The following is a 17,939-nucleotide window of genomic DNA, read 5'->3' as shown; positions in this document are numbered from 1 at the left end:
GCAGGGCCCGGATTGGTTGAAAGAAAAGAGGCGGTGCAACCCTCCGGGGCATGCGCCGCCCGGTGTGGAGCCGCGTCCCTTCTCTGGAGTAGGGCTTCGACGGCGTGGAGCCCCGCCCTGGCCGGCGGTGTGGCGCGGTCCCGTTAGGTCTGCGGAGGCGATGGCGGCACGGGCGTGGAGGCTGCTGACCACCCTGCTGGCGGCCGCTGCCGCCGCCTCCCAGACTGATGTGGAGTCGGAGGCCGGCTGGGACGTGGCTGCGCCCGACCTGCTCTTCGCCGATGGGACAGCGGCCTACGCGCGCGGGGACTGGGCCGAGGTGGTTCTGAGCATGGAGCGGGCGCTCCGCTCGCGGGCCGCCCTGCGCGCCCTCCGCCTGCGCTGCCGCACCCAGTGCGCCGCCGACCTGCCCTGGGAGCTGGACGCCGGCTCATCGCCGAGCCTGGCCGCGGACCCGGGCGCCGCCGCGCTGCGCGACCTGCGCTTCTTCGGGGGCCTGCTGCGCCGAGCCGCCTGCCTGCGCCGCTGCCTCGGGCCGCCGGCCGCCCACGCGCTCAGCGAGGAGCTGGAGCTGGAGTTCCGCAAGCGGAGCCCCTACAACTACCTGCAGGTCGCCTACTTCAAGGTGCGGAGCTGCGCGAAGCCCGGCGGCGGGGTTCTTCGGAGGCAGGAGTGGTTGCGGGCGACCGGGGGGGAATCAGGGGCGGCCCGCAGGGGCAGATGCCAGCTCCGAGCGTTCGGCCTAACGTTAGGGTCCGGGCCAAGAGAAACTTGATCTTTGTCTCCGAAGACCTCCTAGAGAGGACTAAAGCGGCAGGTTGGGTGTCCTATCCTGATTTCATGGTAAGTGTCCAAGTGAGAAACTAGGGGCTCTTTGCAGTATATCTTCCTTCCGGTTCATTCTCTAGTGATGCTTTTCCTGCTGCAGAGTCCAGCAGCGCGGTTTAGGACATGGGATTGCCACGTCGCCGGCAGGGGCTGCCCGCTCCTCCCTGTGGGGACCCTCTGGCTAGTCAGATTCCAAAGAAAATGAGTGTTCTTAGGAGTGCCGCCGTGTAAGTCCAAGTGTACGAATGACTTGGACGGCGGCAGGCTTGCGTGATACAGCAGCCATGTGTTTCCACGGCTCTGTTTTAAGCAGTTTGCATTTATTAACTCATTTACCCAAAGCTTCACGGTATTGAGGAGAGGTTAAAAAAATAAACAAAAGGAGCCATGCTGGGTATCTATTATGTGCATAGTTTAACAGAGCTTCAGTTCAACCAAAAGAGAGACTTTGAATCTCTTGGGGATCCCAGATTTCTACCTCTGCAAGAGCATTCTGCTTGTGCAGTTCCCCTCCATTTCTCCTGCTAACTTGCAAGAGTACTGGCCTTTTGAGGCCGAAATAATTGGGCTATGACTTTGGTCACTTAACGCCACTTAAAATTCTTTGACAAACGTTTATTCAATACCTACTACATTCCGGTTCTTAGACGGGCTATTAAATGCTTGAGCTTCTTGTCTTACTTTGCTGCTAAGAATTAATATAGTGAGGGTAGTAAAGGGACATGTAGATAAAACTGGGAACACAAAGGAAGGAGAATCTAGCTTTATCTCTGAGATACTGGGCTTGAGAGTAGAGAGAACCTGTGCCTCTGTCCACCAGAGAGAAGCAAACCAAGTGCCTCGTGTCTGCGGTGTAACAGTTTGGGGAAAGGAGGGAAGAAAGAGCTTAGAAAGGAAAGTATTGAAAGTTAAAGGAGAGTAAATTCATAAAAGGGCAGGTGAGAGAAATTTGTAACTTTACAGTTAGATGCTGAGGTGCAGAGAGGCATTTACCCCGTATCCCCTAGCCAAGCTTGACTCCTTTAGTGTGCATTTACTAGTACTGATGATAAAATAAAAATTCTTAGCACATTAAGGATACCAGCTAACAGATATTGAACACTTCCTTTGTTGAGTCAGGCACTGTGTTCAGAGCTGCAGGTCTACTGTTGAACCCCTCAACAATCTCATGATAGGGAGTGAATGCTACATCCAGATAGCAGACCAGGGAACTGAGCTGGAGGGCAGTCTTTAACAACTTAATCTAAATCACAGCAAGTTAGTCATTAAATCTAGATTTGTTGCTGGTTAAACACCAAAGCACATTAGATCTTTGGTGATTTATTTTGGGGCCTATAAATGAAGGGTATTATTTTGATATACTGGAGTCTGTTCCAGTGGGTGGGCATTATTGTAGCCTGTACCACGTTCTTGGCCCCCCCCCCTTTTTTTCTTAATAGACTTTTGTTTTAACTTCATGAGCCCTGGGCTTTGAATCAGAAAATACCATATCTAGCTTTTGTAAAGGACCTTGGGCTTTTTCAGCCACCCACCTTTGCCCGAAGTGTGTCAGAAACTTTTGATTTTATTTTAGACAGAAAAAAATTTTCTAGGAAAATTCTTAGCACAGTTTATGTGCTCTTCCCTACTCTTGAATCCTTGAAACTTTAAGCTTTCTTCAGCTTAATAACTGCATTTGAATGTTAAAAGTCTTACCTGGGTAGCCAGCCAGTCTTCATAGCGCCCCCTACAGTATGTCCTTTGTTTTAAATAGAACTTTGCACCCCTGAAGCATTACTTTCTGCAATTCGGGGAGACCCTAAGGCTGATTGAAGAAATAGCTGCACATATCTCCAGGTTACTGTGCTCTTAAAGGCCTGACTTGTGGTTCCTGCAGCGGGTGTGTTTGCTGGGGCTGGCACTGCCTAGGCAAACTGCCTGCGGGCTCAGAAAGGGTTAGGGAGGCTGAGATTTCCTGTTTACCGTGGACTGCGTGTGTGGGCACAAGCCTTCCAAGTTTGGATGTGAGAGTGACATTCTGTGCCTCACCTTTAGATAAACAAGCTGGAGAAAGCTGTAGCCGCAGCACACACCTTCTTTGTGGGCAATCCTGAGCACATGGAGATGCGGCAGAACCTGGACTACTACCAAAGCATGTCTGGAGTGAAGGAGGCCGACTTCAAGGACCTTGAGGCCAAACCCCATATGGTGAAAAAGACTTTGTCCTCTTCTGTCTCTGTTTAAAGTGACATTTACTAAGATTGTTTTCTGATGACACAAGTAGTAAATGTTCATAACACACCATTAAAAAACACAGAGAAGGATAAAGCAAAGTAATCATTGGTGATACTGCCATCTGAAGAAAACCAGTAATGGGTATTTTGCCCAGTTTTTTAAGTCTTCCATATCGAATTTCTTAAGCTTAAGTTGGTGTTATAGTGTACATTTTTTTTTATCATCCTTTGACCTAACATTCTTGTGTTCTCTTCTATTTAGTAGTTTACAAATAGGAATATTAGAGAGACTGCAGGGCTGTGTAGCTCAGTGATAGAGCACATGCTTAGCATGCACGAGGCCCTGAATCTAGTCCAATACCAAGGGAAATAAAGAGAATATTAGAAACACTACCAGAATCAAAATGACACCCTCCTCACAGACACCATCTCCATGGAGTTGGGAGGCTACATCTCCAGTCGCAGAGTGACTTTTTTTTAAGACAGAGTCTTGCTATGCAGTTCAGGCTAGCCCTGAACTCACTGTGGAGCCCGAGCTGACCTTGAACTCAGGAGTCCTCCTGCCTCAGCTTCCCGAGTGCTGGGATCACAGCATGCGCCACTACACATGGCCCCAGAATGACTTTTATAAGTATGTTATTGGGCTGGGGATGAAGCTCTGTATAGAATGCTTGCCTAGCGTGTGTGAGGCCTTAGGTTGAATCCCCAGTACCTACAGAAAAATTCCTATGAGCTCCTATAAATCTTTCATCCAGATGGAGAGTTAAATGCCTATAATTTCAAGAGGAATATGTAAAGCCCATTTACAGAAGACCTTCATGAGCCAGATATGGTGGCACATACCTATAATCTCGTCACTCAAAGGCTGAGGCACGCGGATCACAGATTTGAGGTGAGCTTGGCCTACACAGCAAGTTTAAGGCTGGCCTGACTGACAGCAAGACCTTGTTTCAAAAAACAAAACCACCCGGCTTTACTGTGTAGCTGTCACCCAAGTCAGCCCTTTGCGTCCGTAACTGAGGAGTAAAAGTTAGGACCCAGGTGGTGACGGAGGCGAGCAGGACACAGGAGCTCCCTGTAGCGTGAGTCTGAGTGCTCCTTCCTCCCGGTAGCATGAGTTCCGGCTCGGAGTGCGACTCTACTCTGAGGAGCAACCACAGGAAGCTGTGCCGCACCTGGAGTTGGCACTACAAGAGTACTTCGTGGCTGACGAAGAGTGCCGTGCCCTCTGCGAGGGACCCTATGACTATGATGGCTACAACTACCTGGACTACAGTGCCGACCTCTTCCAGGCCATCACAGGTGCGTGCCGAGCCTCCCAGGGCTGGAAGTTCATTGTTTGGATGATACAGAGCAGGTGCAGCCTCATTCCTTCCTGAGTTCCTAAGTCTGGGAATCCAGCTAAAAGTTTTTCCCACCTGAATTTGTCTGTCATAACCAGAATTTGAATCCTGAGTGTAACTTTGTAGCCATTTCTCATCTTAGATTCCTTTCAGATCATTATGTCCAGGTCCTCAGCTGTAAGCAAAACTGTGTCACCGAGCTGGCTTCCCACCCAAGTCGAGAAAAGCCCTTTGAAGACTTCCTCCCATCACATTACAATTATCTGCAGTTTGCCTACTATAACAGTAAGCTTGGTTTCTTTCCTTTCTGCTGCCATAATTTAGAAGCTAAGTCAGAGCCAGTCACGTTTGTACACCCCTGTGATCTCAGCACTGTGGGAGGCTGAGGCAGGAGGATTGCAAGTTTGAGCACAGCCTGAGCAATTAAGCAGCTTAGTGAAACCCTATCTCAAAGTAAAAAGCAAAAAGGGGCTCGGGATGAAGCCAGAGGCTCTGGGTTCAATCCTCAGTACTACAAAAAAATAAAAAATAAAAAACACTAAGCCAGCCAGGTAGGGTTTACAGCCACTGTACCTCCTTAACATGCCTGGCTTTTTTCTGGGCTTTAGAACTCTAGGACCTCTGTCTTTGATCCTATCACATTGGTAATCTAAATTTGCATTTGAATTAAAGTAATAGCAAAAGTAAGGGTGTGTTACTGTTTAAACCAGTTTACAGGATGTTTTCAGCCATCCTGCCTAGAATACTCTTGGGGGCTTGTCAATAGCCAGACAATCAGCCAGGCGTGGTGGCGCACACCTGTAATCTAGCACTCAGGAGGCTGAGGCAGGAGGATCCTTGCAAGTTTGAGACCAGCCTGGGCTACAAAGTGAGCTCAAGGCCAGCCTGAAGTGTATAGCAAAACTCTGTCTCAAAAAGACCAAAAAAAAAAAGAAATATCCAGACAATCAACAAATCATCAGGTCTTACCAAGTTCCTACTGTGTCCTGAGTGTTACAGTCTATTTAGGAATCCACCGTGTCTAGTTTGAGTCAAGGAGACCAACACATGAACGAGAACTGTTCTGCCAGAGAGGTGTGATGTGCCTTTGTAATCTTCCTCCCCCTTCTCAAAATCTGTGGGGAAGGAGGTAAGACAAGAACACTTCTGAAATTGGTCTAATGATTGGCTATGTCAAGGTAGGATATTGGCAAGTATTTTAATTTTTTGTGAATTTTTAAAGAGATAGGCGTGCAGAGAAGTCTTAATTCTTCCCTGTTTTGGTGGTAGGCAGCACTGAGAATATGAGACACCCAAAAATCAATTACATAGTCTCTGCATGCTCTGTAACTTCTGCCTTCAAGGCAGGCCATTGTACCAGGTAGCCGGCAGGCGCCACTTTGACGTGCTGTGCCTCAAGCTTCACAGAGACTGAACACTGAGTGGTTTTTGATGCCCAGGATTAGACCCTTTCCTCTCAGCCATTTTTCCTTGCTTTGCAGTTGGGAATTATACACAAGCTATTGAATGTGCCAAGACCTACCTCCTCTTCTTTCCCAATGATGAGGTGATGAGCCAGAACCTGGCCTACTATGCAGCTATGCTTGGAGAAGAGCAGGCCAGCTCCATTGGCCCCCGTGAGGTGAGATTTGCTTTACTGGGGGTGGCTGCCAGCCGATCCCAACCAGAGCGCAGGAGAGCGGGGTAGCAGAGGGCACGGGGATGCAGGTGGGGGCAGTGCGTGGGTCATTTGCATGCCCTGGCTTGCCCATCGCTCAGGATGAGCCACAGGGAATGTGGGGAACATGCCAGAGCCCCACAACTTCATCTGACCCAGAAAACAGAAGTGTAAAGCGACTGCTCTGCCCCTCTTGGCACCCCCACATCAACACTTGACGCCGTTTGCCTGGAGTCATTTCTGTTCCCTTGTGTGAGGTTTATATCTCCACTTTACCTGTTCCCACCCTGCCTTCTTGCCATTGTTCTGTTTTCTCCCAGCTTCCTGGGGAGAGAACAGCGTTATTCCTACCTCAATCTAAAACAAGGAGAAAAATCTATATACCACAAGGCTACTTCTCTGAGGTGAAAAGCCAGGTTCCTTTCTCCTGGCTCTGGAGTCCCGAGTCTCCAGTGCAAATATTTCTGCCGGCCTCTCCCGCATGAAGACCGCTTTCTTGCAGTTGTCCTCTCTGACCACTAGACGCCAAGCATCTGGCTCTGAGATGGCGTTTCCGGTCTCTGTCTTGCTTAACACACGCATACATACGCTGGACATTTTCATTTTCTCGTCTGTGGTCACAGCAGTGAGTCTGGGATGAGGAGAGAAGATAACTCAGGTGGCCAGTAACTGGAGTTCTCTTCCTGGCAAGAAGGGAGCCAGCATTTGCTGAGGTCCTGTCCAGATCAAGCCCTGTGTTGGGTGACCTCGGTCCATCCTCTTATTTAATCAGTACGGCTGTCACTGTAAGGGTGAGGTGACTTGTGCAGTGGCTTGTGGCTGCTGCTTGGTGGCTGGAATCTGTTCTTGCTTTGTCCCCAGTGCTGGCATGGTTCCTGATACATCTTGGCATTAGGAGACCAGGACTGAGTGAACCTGGGACAAAGTGGGGTTTACTCCCTGGTAGTCCGATTGAACTCCTGGAGAGGCTTAAATGAGATGGCTTGGGAGCTGGGGATTTAGCTCAGTGGCACAGCGCCTGCCTGGCAAGCGCAAGGTCATGAGTTCGATTCCTGGTACCAGGGAAAAAAAAAAAGGAGATGGCTTGTGACTTGGCGTCTGGCACTAGACGGAGGAGGCAAATAATTTAACTACTGGAGGAGAGCGTTTCCGTGCCCACGGGTAACTGCAGTAGCTGACTGGACTACATTTACAGACTTTGCTCTTCAAACTGCCCCATCTTTTATTTCAACTGATGATGTCTTCTTTATCTCTTCCTTTCTGCTGCTGCTTGGAGACTAGCAGGTCACCTAGGGAAAGATGCGACCCTGGAAGGGACTCAGTTTCCCTGCCCTGGGTAAGCACACCTGCGAGGCCAGCGTGCCAGGCCCAGCAGCCCCGCAGCCGCCTATGCCCAGGGAGGGACAGGTCCAGTCAGTCTGAGGGGCAGCAGGTGGCGGAGGAGAAAGCACATGGGCCCGAGGAGCAGAAAGACTTGGGTTTGAATGTTGGTCTCCGTTCCCCTGCTTTCTCTGACGTCACCTTAGACAGGGCACATCCCCTCTGCTCCTCAGTTTCTCCTTCTGTAGGATGAGGGTGGCTGTAAAGACTGAGTGAGTAACACAGAGTTGCCTGGCTCCAGAGTTCCCTGCCTGAGCACAGCTTCCTATAGACGTCAGGGGAATTCTGTTCCTGTGAAGCATCTTTCACATCCCTGAGGGTCCCCAGATTTCCTTCCCTAGAGATTAGTCAGGGCTGGGGAAGGGGAGGGAGGAGGCTTTTTCCTCCAAGGACAGCCTGGTTACACCACTTTGAGAAGTACCGCTTGTGGGGCCAGGGATTTAGTATTTAGCTCAGTGGCACAGCGCCTGCCTGGCAAGCACAAGGTCAAGAGTTCGATTCCCGGTACCCGAAAAAAAACGAAAAAAGACTCCTGAGAAGTACCGCTTGTGTCAGGCAGGAGGAACGCTTGAGCACAGAAGACAGGCCTTTGTCCCAACTGGGGAGCGGACCTGTCACGATGGTGGGGAGAGGAGGCCTCAGCCGACAGGGAGGGGAAGGCCACCCTGGGGCTGTGTGGCAGGGCCAGGCTCCAGGGATTCCTCCTTGTTTCCTCAGACTGCCCAGGAGTACCGCCGACGCAGCCTGCTGGAGAAAGAGCTGCTTTTCTTCGCTTACGACGTTTTTGGAATTCCCTTCGTGGATCCGGTGAGCCAGAGTGGGGGCTGGAGAGGAAAGGGGACAGCTCTGAGGGGCTGGGGAGTGATGCGACCCTGGGGAGTCTGAGCCGGAGGCAAGTATGGGATGCGTGGACCTTGAGGATAGGTGACAGCCAGGAAGATGGATGAGGACCCTGGCAGCGAGATGCAGCCTCGGTTCAGAGAGCTCCCACTTCACCTCCGGCCCCGTCTTGTGCCTGGAGTGAGACATGAGGATACACTGTTCCCCTCCCTGCCTTCAGGACACGTGGACCCCGGCAGAGGTGATCCCCAAGAGACTGCAAGAGAAACAGAAGTGAGGCCCTTGAAGACACTCACTGCATGATTGGATCAGTCTGACAAGTGCTTAAGGCTTCCTGCGCCCAGGCAGATGGGAACTCCTGGCCATGGGTGGGCAGGTCCAGTCTGGGAAGTTGGGGTGGCAGCACAGGGCCAGCCCCAGCCCAGTCCCCAGAGCCGCTGTGCTTGCAGGTCCGAACGGGAAACGGCTGTGCGCATCTCCCAGGAGATCGGCAACCTCATGAAGGAGATCGAGACCCTGGTGGAAGAGAAGACCAAGGAGTCCCTGGATGTGAGCAGGCTGACCCGGGAAGGTGAGAGGGTGGAGCGTGGGCACATTGGGTCAGGCAGGTCAGCCTGTATCTGCTGGGCGGCACACGGCTCACTGAGAGCCGGCCTCAGCGCACCTTGGCTCAGCAGCCATCCTAACCCACCCAAGGGACTTGTGCTGGACCCTAGGTCTTTAGCCAGGGAAGACTCCTGTGTGTTATTTAAGTAAGCGGGGATAGCCCAGACTTTTACTGTCCCTCTCCCCAAATTCTTCTCTTAACTCTTTGGGTTTTGTTTTTTTGTGTGGTTTTTTTGGGGGGGTGGTTTTTGGGGGGTTTTTTTTTGTTTTGTTTTGTTTTGTTTTTTTCCGGTACCAGGAATCGAACTCACGACCTCACGCTTGCCAGGCAGGCCCTGTGCCGCTAAGCTAAATCCCCAGCCCTTTCTCTTAAACTCTTTGAACTCTCTTTTTTTTTTTTTTGGTCTTTTTGAGACAGTGTCTCGCTATGCAGTTCAGGATGGCCATGAGCTCACTTTGTAGCCCAGGCTGGCCTCGAACTCACAACGCTCCTCCTGCCTCAGCCTCCTGAGTGCTGGGATTACAGGCGTGCACCACCACGCCTGGCAACTCTTTGAACTCTTGACTGTGTTACTAGGACTCAAATTTCTCCACCCTCCTTGGCGCCTCTTCCTTCCTGCCCATGCCTGCAGTCCGGGAAGGCCTCAGTGATGGCTCCACTCGGCTCTTGCCTGCCTTCCTCCTTTTCCGTTACCTTGGGCCTCCGTAGGCCCTACCACCTCCTTTCTGCACCCATCCTTCCTAGCCCCATGGGTCCCTGCCTGCCTCACACACAGGTGCCAGGCTCATCTGCTGGACACCCGGACCCTGAGCCCACTCCTGCTTTTTACCTCTCTCCGGCCTACTCTTCTGCGTTGGTGGGGCTGCTGCTTGCTCCTGAGCCTGCCGTCATCCCACACGTTCTTGTTCCCGCTTAGCCCTCCTCGTACTCTTCCCACCGTCCCTGCCCGTGAGGTCTGCACATTACCCTGCACAGCCTCTGTAGCCTCCCTTTTCTTTAAACATCGGGGACGTTGCAGTCTGCTTGCTCTGGGCATTGCGTGACTGTGCGTACGTGTGCCCATGTGTCCATGTGTTAACCTCTCACCGCACACCTTGTACTTGCTGACCCTCAGTGCGGAGATGGGGTTGAGTCAGGTCTCTAGAGATGCCAAAGAACCTGAAGGAGAAATAGTGGCTTTTGCCCGCCGTTGCTTAAATGGACAGTAGTGAATCTAAGAAAATTAACATGTGAAAAGAATGTGTCCATCATTTCTTTGTTTTTAGGGGCCTTTGTTATCTCCGTTGCGTCTCATAACTGCCTGAACCGTGGGTTAAGCAGATTGTTAAAGTCTATATTTTACATAGATGATGGTGATGATGATGTTGATGGTGGCTACACAATGGTAGCAGCGTTTTTGAGCATTTACTATAAGTCAGATACTATCCTAGGTTTTTTACTAGCTTTATTTATTGGGTTTTTTGGGGGGGTTTTTTTTGTCTTTTTGAGACAAGATCTCGCTATGCAGTTCAGGCTGGCCTTGAGCTCATTTTGTAGCCCAGGCTGGCCTCAAACTGACAACAGTCCTCCTGCCTCAGCCTCCCAAGCGCTGGGATTACAGGCGTGCGCCACCATGCCCGGCTAGCCTTAGTCATTGTTAACATGAAACCTCTAACTAGATGTTTGAAAGAGGAGAACAGTTTAATTAAATAAAATCAACCTCAAAGACATTGAATAACTTGGCTCAGGTCATGCAGCTAATAGGTGGAGGATCCAGGAGCGAGACCCAGGGCTGATTCCGGAACACAGATCTCAAGAGTGTGTGTGTGGTGTTTACTCAGCCATGCACAAAAGCCCAAAGCCAGCAGCTGTTTAGTGGCACAGGGAGGACCAGGACTTGGGTCTCATCTTCAAGTCCAAGTCCCATCCCTTGGACCACCGCCCCTGTGGAAGTGACTGGCTGGGAGGGTTCTCCAGAGAACAGGAAACTGGAATTTTGATTCCTGACGAGGAGGTGAGGAGAGCTGCTGCAGGACTTAGCCGGCCTTTGTGCTTTGCAGGAGGGCCCCTGCTGTATGACGGCATCCGTCTTACCATGAACTCCAAACTCCTGAACGGCTCCCAGCGGGTGGTGATGGATGGTGTGATCTCTGACGCCGAGTGCCAGGAGCTGCAGAGACTGACCAACGTAAGAAGCCCAGCTGCTGCCCCTCCCCAAGGGTGCAGTGGGCACCTTTCCAGCGGCCTCTTAGAAATTGAGCCTGTGTCTGCCCTGTGCTGCCCGCCTCTTCTCAGGCCCTCAGCTGCCCTGGCTAACTTCACCTTGTCTTTGGACCTTGTAGGCAGCAGCAACTTCAGGAGATGGGTACCGAGGCCAGACCTCCCCACATACCCCCAACGAAAAGTTCTATGGCGTCACTGTCTTCAAAGCCCTAAAGGTAAAAACAGGTTCTGGGCATTCTAGAGTGAGAAGAGGGGTGTGTGATTCTCTGAGGGGCAAAGGAAAGGGGACTGGCAGGTCTGGGGAGGAGTTGGGGATTATGATGGAAAAGGAAAAGGGGTCTAATTGCTGACATTTCAGTTGCCATGGAGTGAGAATAAGTCATGTTGAGTGAGGTCAGCTTGAATCCTGGCAACTAGACCACATATGATATAATGAGATGCGCAAGACAACTGATCGCCAGAGCTGCGGGATGCTGCCTGAAGAACAGGGCCTTCCAGAGGGCTGTTTTCCTAGCAGGGTGCACAGGGGCTTCAGAGGAGACGTACCAGGAGGGAGAAAGAATACAGCGGGGTGTCGGCTGTGGGGAGCAGCAAGGCTGCTTCCTCCCAGGGGCTTGGAAAAGGCATGAGGCCTGGAGTCTCAGGCCTCGGTGTCCCTGGCAGCCCACAGAGGGGCGATAAGGGGCGCTGATGATCGGTCTCCTTGGCAGCTGGGGCAGGAAGGGAAAGTTCCTCTGCAGAGTGCCCATCTGTACTACAACGTGACTGAGAAGGTGCGGCGCGTCATGGAGTCCTACTTCCGCCTGGACACCCCCCTCTACTTCTCCTACTCCCACCTGGTGTGCCGCACCGCGATCGAAGGTGAGCATGCCGTGCCGCACTGCTGGAGCCTGGGGACACAGAGGGGTAGGATGCTGTCCCTCCACCCTGCCAGGGAGTGGGCACACGCAGCCTGGTCGCAGCCCAGAGTTGGGAGCAGCAGCAGCATGGAGGGAGTCACACTGACCTCCCTGGCGGCCGTGAAGGCTTCCCGGAGAGGTTGTGGCAGGTGACAGGCTGAGTACAGTGTGGCATCTCAGCGCGTGGGTCGGGTGCAGGTTGGAGAGCAGCAGACACACAGATTGGAGGTGTTGGGGACCCCACTAACTAAGTGTCTTTATTTAGCTCAGTGTGTGGAGGTTTCAGTCCATACTTGCCTGGCTGCAAGGCAGAGTGGCACATGGCCGAGGGCCACGGTTCATGGCAGCAGAAAACAGCAAAAGTAGCAAGCGCAATAGACAGGACAGGATGTGGCAGAGAGCATACTTCTTTCCCTCCCTTCCATTGTGTGTAAACTGCCTGTTCCAGAGCAGGTGTAGCAGTCACACCCACAATCCCAGCATTGAACAATGGATCAATCAAAAACTCTAGGCTCCCCCACCCATGACTGCATGAGGCTTTGTGGGGACATCCAGGCACAAACCATAACACTGAGGGAACTAAGAAGGTTTTCAGATTGCAGAGTATATCCCGGAGTTTGTGGTTTGTCTCTTCAATCAGTCATAAGCTATATTGTAAGCTCTCTGTTCCTAATTGTTAACTGCCAGGTTTGTGGGGGAGCTGTTTAATTTCCAAGTGAGGTGCCAGGTTATTTCTCATTCCGTCACTTTCTCACAGGAGTGAGGTGCAGCTAGGTTGTAGGGCTCACATGCAGCCCACAGCAGGCTCTGTCTGCCGTCACCATTGGAGGGCCCCTGGCAGTGACGTGCCCTTAGTAGGTGGCCTCTTCCACCCTCAGAATGTTTGGTGTTCTCTGAAAGTCTAGGCACAGCCAAAGGAATGTATCAGGCGTGAGACTTTTGTGTCACCGAGCCTTACAGTAGGGTCACTGGTATAGCCAGCAGGAAGCCAGGGTAGGATCATCAGACAGCGAAGGACTCGGCACAACCTTCGTTTTTAAAAGCTTAGTTTTGGAGCTGGCAATTTAGGTCAGCAGCAGAGCCCCTGCCTGGCAAGTGCAAGGTTGTGAGTTCGATTCCCGGTACCGGAAAAAAAAAACGAAACAAAAAGAAGCTCAGTTTTACTGCTGCTGTGTCCAGAGATTTGGTGAATGTGAACCAGAGGGAAGGCCAGGCCGTTGATAGGAGTGAGCCATAGGGAACAGGTTGATGGCTGGGTGTTGGGACCTGGCAGTGGGAGGAGAGAGAAGAAGCCATCGGGGAGGTGTGGGGAGGATGGAGGGGCCCAGTGGCTGGCTGGACAAGTAGGGGCAGTCAGGGGGGCATCTCCCATCCCTACAGCGTGTGTGCTGGGGGAAGTGTCCCACGCCTGGAGCTGTCTGCTGGCATTGTGCAGTAAATCCAGCTGTTCCGTTCTGTGTCCTCCTACTCCCAGCGCCCCCTCTAAAGTTGACCCCTGAGGTGTCACTGCTCCTAAAGGCCCTTCCCTCTTCTGCAGCCCTGCTGGGGGGTGACTCCTGTACCTGTCACCCTCCTGACTCCTTATTTTCACTTCTCTGCACCTTCGTGTTTTACACAGTTGAGCCACAAACAGGGTGAGGCCCCTTGGCCCGAGATCTTCCCCATTGAGACCCACCCTGCTCACCCTGAACTGTGACTTAGACCGAGAACTGCACACCCAGGTCATGACAGTTTCCGTAGATTCGAGCACATACTGGGAAGAAGCCACACGTAGCCCGTGTAAATGGGAGAGCTGTGACGCCGCCCCCTTAGCCCAGCACTAACCCAGGTTACCTTGGCCCCAGAGACGCAGGCTGAGAGGAAGGACAGCAGCCATCCAGTCCACGTGGACAACTGCATCCTGAATGCGGAGACCCTCGTGTGCGTCAAGGAACCCCCCGCCTACACCTTCCGGGACTACAGGTGAATGGGTGCAGGTGGCAGGTGTGGCACAGGCCTGTGCTTGCCCTGTGGGGCCCTGCAGTTTCCTCTGCTCGCCGGTTCACCCTCCGCACGCAGTGCACGCACAGGTCGGGCCGGCTGTCCCCAGCCCCACGCCCCTGCTAGGGAGCCAGGCAGTGGAGGGACGGGTACGACTGTGCAAGGGGACTTGGCACAGCAGCACTGACGGGCACGTGAGGAACTCCGGGGGCAGCGGTGGGGTAGGAGGGACTGCAGAGTGTTGGTGGCCTTGGAGAATCGCCTTGGAAGCTGCTCTCCTCTGGAAGACCCCGCAGCTGCTGGACAAGCAGAGGAAGGGAAGGCCCTGGGCTGGGGAGGAAGGGGTCATGTGGGGTGTCTTGCTTTCCCAGTGCCATCCTTTACCTAAACGGGGACTTCGATGGAGGAAACTTCTATTTCACCGAGCTGGACGCCAAGACTATGACGGTGAGTGCTTCTTTGTTCTCTGGAGCGGATGTCCAGAGTCCAGTGCACGGAAGAACCACCTGGGCTTCCCTGTGGCCAGTGCCCCTTCTCCGTCCCAGGGGCTTTGAGATACATCGGCTGTGCCCTAACGGCCGTTAGCTCTGGCCTCTGTGAAACCAAGCTGAGGTTGCCCGTGGCTTTTCTGTCCTTCCCCTGTGTCCACCTCCTTTTGACCCTGTAGGCAGAGGTGCAGCCCCAGTGTGGAAGAGCTGTGGGATTCTCTTCAGGCACTGAAAACCCGCATGGAGTGAAGGCTGTCACCAGGGGGCAGCGCTGTGCCATTGCCCTGTGGTTCACCCTGGACCCTCGGCACAGTGAGCGGGTAAGAACTGTTGTGCTGCCGTCTGCTTCCTCTGCTTCCTCCTTCCCCAAATCCTGCGGCTGGAGGTGTAGTCGTGAAAGGAGCGCTGGGCTTGGGACTCCCAGCTCCAGCAGTGGCACTGTGGTCACACTGCCTCGTCCTCCGTGGGCCTTCTTCCTTACCTGTCAGCAGGGTCGGGGGGGGGGGTCCAAGCAAGGGGTGCTGCTGAGTCCTCGGTTCCGTCCTTGGCACACCTCAGCTGTCTACCTCGGAGCGCAGGGACTGTAGGGAAGGAGGGGCGCTCGGAGGCCGCAGGGCACTGCCTGCTTTGTCCTTGAGGAAGCGGCAGCCAAAGGGGGGCAGGTACGTGGTCCAAGCCTCTCTGAGTAGGCGGGGTTTGTCCTTGCAGGACAGAGTGCAAGCCGATGATCTGGTGAAGATGCTGTTCAACCCGGAGGAGGTGGACCTGCCCCAGGAGCAGCCCCTGCATGCGCAGGGCAGCGAGCCCCAGCCTGGACAGGAGTCGGCCTCAGGCAGTGCGGCGAGGCACAAGGAGGAGCTATGACGGCGCCAGGTCGCACTCAGCCAAGCGATGGACCGTGGGGAGGAGCTCTGTGGTGCGTGCTGGCCTGCCCAGCCCCCGCGGGCCGTGGAGCAGGGGGCGCTTTGGTCTGTTGCCCCGTCAAGAGGATCCTGCCCATCACCGTCCCCGTGGTGCTACTGTTCCTGGAGCGGACATAGAAGGACATCACTCCTCTCCAGGCCTGGCTGAAGGCTCGGGACATGGGCCCAGAGCCACCGAGGGGCCCGCACAGGCGACTGTGTGACAGCAATAAAGTATTTAAGTGTCTCTGTAGACAACCGAAGAATGCATGATGGGTGGCTCTGGGTTTGGTTTGTTGCGAGGGTGGAAAGATGCTCCTTCTACCCCAGTGACTTGAGGGGGACTGCCCTGGGCAGGGTGCAGCGGCCTGGGTGACGCGAGGAGGCCTGGCTAGAGCCCCGCGCAGCCTCAGTCCAGACACCTACCTAGCCAGGCACCCTGGGGCTGTCGTCTGCATAAGAGGGGTTGTAGTCCTCACTACCCACCGTCTGGGCGACCTGCGGCCCAGGTAATGTCGGAGGTGATGGCACTTTGTAAAACTCCGGGTGAATGGCCGGGATTATCACTAATCCTCTCCTGGCAGGGAGTGGTAGTCAGCAGTGCTCTGGCGTGTCGTCCCCGTGGCAGCCACATGCTTCCTGCTCTGCTGGCTGGCCTCGGAGCCCCACGCCTCAGCGCTTCCCTGTGCAGGATGACACTTGTAGGAGACAGCGTGCGACTGGAGATTCGGCTCCTGACTGTGTCCCTAGCCCAAGCCCATCACCTCTGTGCTTGAGATGCCATAGGGTAGGAAGTGTAGGAACTGAGTAATCATTTAGTCAATTGACTAATATTTACACACTGAGCATCAGCTAAGTTCCTGGTGCTGAAAATATAGCCCCACGTTTATAAAGAGTCTATTTTGTAGGGGAGACAAATAAACATGGGGCAAGTGGCATGGGTGATGGTGTTTGTGTGTGTTTAATCCTTGGAAGTAAAAAAATAAAGCAAGTCAGGTCCCTGAAGCAGGAGGAATAGCCAGGAGGCCAACAAAGTAGTACAGTAGGCCAGGGGAGATGGGAGGCCAGGGTTGGGAGGCCCAGCAGGGTTGTGAGTGAGTGGCGGCGTCTGACATGTTAAAGGGCTTCATGAGCAACGTGGAGACCAAGCTATGGGTGCAGGGACTGGACACGACCAGCGAGGGGCTGCCAAGCAATAGGGCAGAGGAGAAGATGGCTCGGGCCAGGGTTGGGGGACGAAGGCAGCGGCAGCCCTCCTCTAGGTCTGGTCTCAGCATAGAGCCTACAGGAAGTGATGGGTTCCCGTGAAGTGTGAGGAAAACACCCAGAAGCCCAAGCAGCTGGACCACAAACTGCCTCCTCTTTCCCAGATCAGTCCCTGCAGAAGATGCAGGAACCCAGTTTGGCTTAGATGTGCTCACAGCTTGAGAGTGAGGGGCATCAGGAGATGACAGGAGAGACAGCGGAGGCAGAAAACAGCTTGTCTGGAAGCGAGGGGCTGGAGGATGGTGGGACCCTGCTGAGAGCCAGGGGGTCCAGAGAGATGGTGTCCTGGGGTCTGGTGAGGGTGCCGGGAGGGAGCGGGCGTCACACGTTTCCCAGGGTGTGAGCGTGACAGGAGCTGAGGATCCAGCTTTGGATTCAGCAGCAGGGAGATGAGCAAGCACGTCAGCAAGAGATGCTGAGGGGAAGTGGCGTGGGTGAAAGTGATGGCGGGAGTGGAGAAGGGGTGTGCAGTGAGCAAGAGCGATGGTGTGTGGGACAACTTTGTCGAGGCGTTTGGTGCTAAGCACAAGCAGATGAACGAGAAAGATATGTGGTCACAGATGGTTTCTCAAACTGGGAGGCAGCATTGCATGTGGGTTTGCCACAGGGCCTGGGCTATCCAGGTGCTCGCCATCCCTGTCATCATCGGTGATCTGCATGTCCTGTCTGCGTGACTACTCACCGTGCAAAGTAAGACCACGTTAAAGGAAAGTGCACAGACTCCCCGTGCCCTGAGCGGATTGACCGTGGCTCTCCCACTTGGAGTTGTGTGACCTTCAAGTTGTGCGGCCCCCGGGTGGGTATCTTCCCCAAGCCAATGGGATCACAGTCCTTACTGCTCAGGACAGCCGAGGGTACTAGCGGGGCTGCTCACAAAGCACGCAGCACAATGCTTAGCATGTGGTAGAGACCCAACTTTATAGAAATCTACATCATCTCATTCTGATTTTCTAGAAGTTTCCACATCAAAGCAGATGACCTTTTCAGTTTCAACGTATGCCAACCACACACAGCAGACTGTCTTTGTTGAGCTCACAAAAGGCTAAATGTTTTCAGTAGCAACAGGACCAAGATAAGTGTATGGAACTGGGCTGGGGCGGGTTATCCTAGAAGCAGGAGTGATGGCGGGGACTTGCGGAGATCCAGCTGTGGCTGCTCGCCAGGCCCATGTTTGGAAAGCATATATTAGGGCCTGCCTTCAACAGCAGGAAGTTAGCTTGACATGGAAGGAGAGAGCCCATGGGAGGAGTAGAGGGGATGTGAGGCAACCTAGCAAACCTGGGCAGATTTGGACGAGACAGCCCTGGGTCTCCATAACCCAAGGCAGCTCAGAG

General features: G+C 53.5%; 1 protein-coding gene across 1 annotated transcript; it reads left to right on the top strand.

Moving 5' to 3' along the window:
- Positions 1 to 58: 58 nt before the first annotated feature.
- Positions 59 to 16,282, top strand: P3h1 (prolyl 3-hydroxylase 1). Its single transcript, XM_005410618.2, has 15 exons — positions 59 to 625; positions 2,863 to 3,015; positions 4,154 to 4,343; positions 4,538 to 4,669; positions 5,866 to 6,005; positions 8,139 to 8,228; positions 8,482 to 8,534; positions 8,711 to 8,832; positions 10,908 to 11,035; positions 11,190 to 11,285; positions 11,781 to 11,931; positions 13,814 to 13,931; positions 14,321 to 14,396; positions 14,617 to 14,757; positions 15,146 to 16,282. The coding sequence occupies exons 1-15, from the start codon at positions 161 to 163 to the stop codon at positions 15,299 to 15,301; spliced, it is 2,211 nt and encodes a 736-aa protein (XP_005410675.1). The 5' UTR covers positions 59 to 160; the 3' UTR covers positions 15,302 to 16,282.
- Positions 16,283 to 17,939: the final 1,657 nt, after the last annotated feature.

The sequence above is a fragment of the Chinchilla lanigera genome, unplaced genomic scaffold (assembly GCF_000276665.1).
Source record: "Chinchilla lanigera isolate Chin_1 unplaced genomic scaffold, ChiLan1.0 scaffold00136, whole genome shotgun sequence".
Lineage (NCBI taxonomy): Eukaryota > Metazoa > Chordata > Mammalia > Rodentia > Chinchillidae > Chinchilla > Chinchilla lanigera.
Note: the sequence above shows the minus strand (reverse complement) of the source record. Positions and strands in the feature narration are given on the sequence as shown.

Excerpts from the sequence above, each read along its gene's own strand:
- P3h1 (XM_005410618.2), top strand. The coding sequence starts at position 161 with ATGGCGGCACGGGCGTGGAGGCTGCTGACCACCCTGCTGGCGGCCGCT. Across the intron at positions 11,932-13,813 it reads GTGCCGCACCGCGATCGAAG|AGACGCAGGCTGAGAGGAAG; the intron begins GTGAGCATGCCG and ends CCTTGGCCCCAG. Across the intron at positions 13,932-14,320 it reads TACACCTTCCGGGACTACAG|TGCCATCCTTTACCTAAACG; the intron begins GTGAATGGGTGC and ends TTGCTTTCCCAG.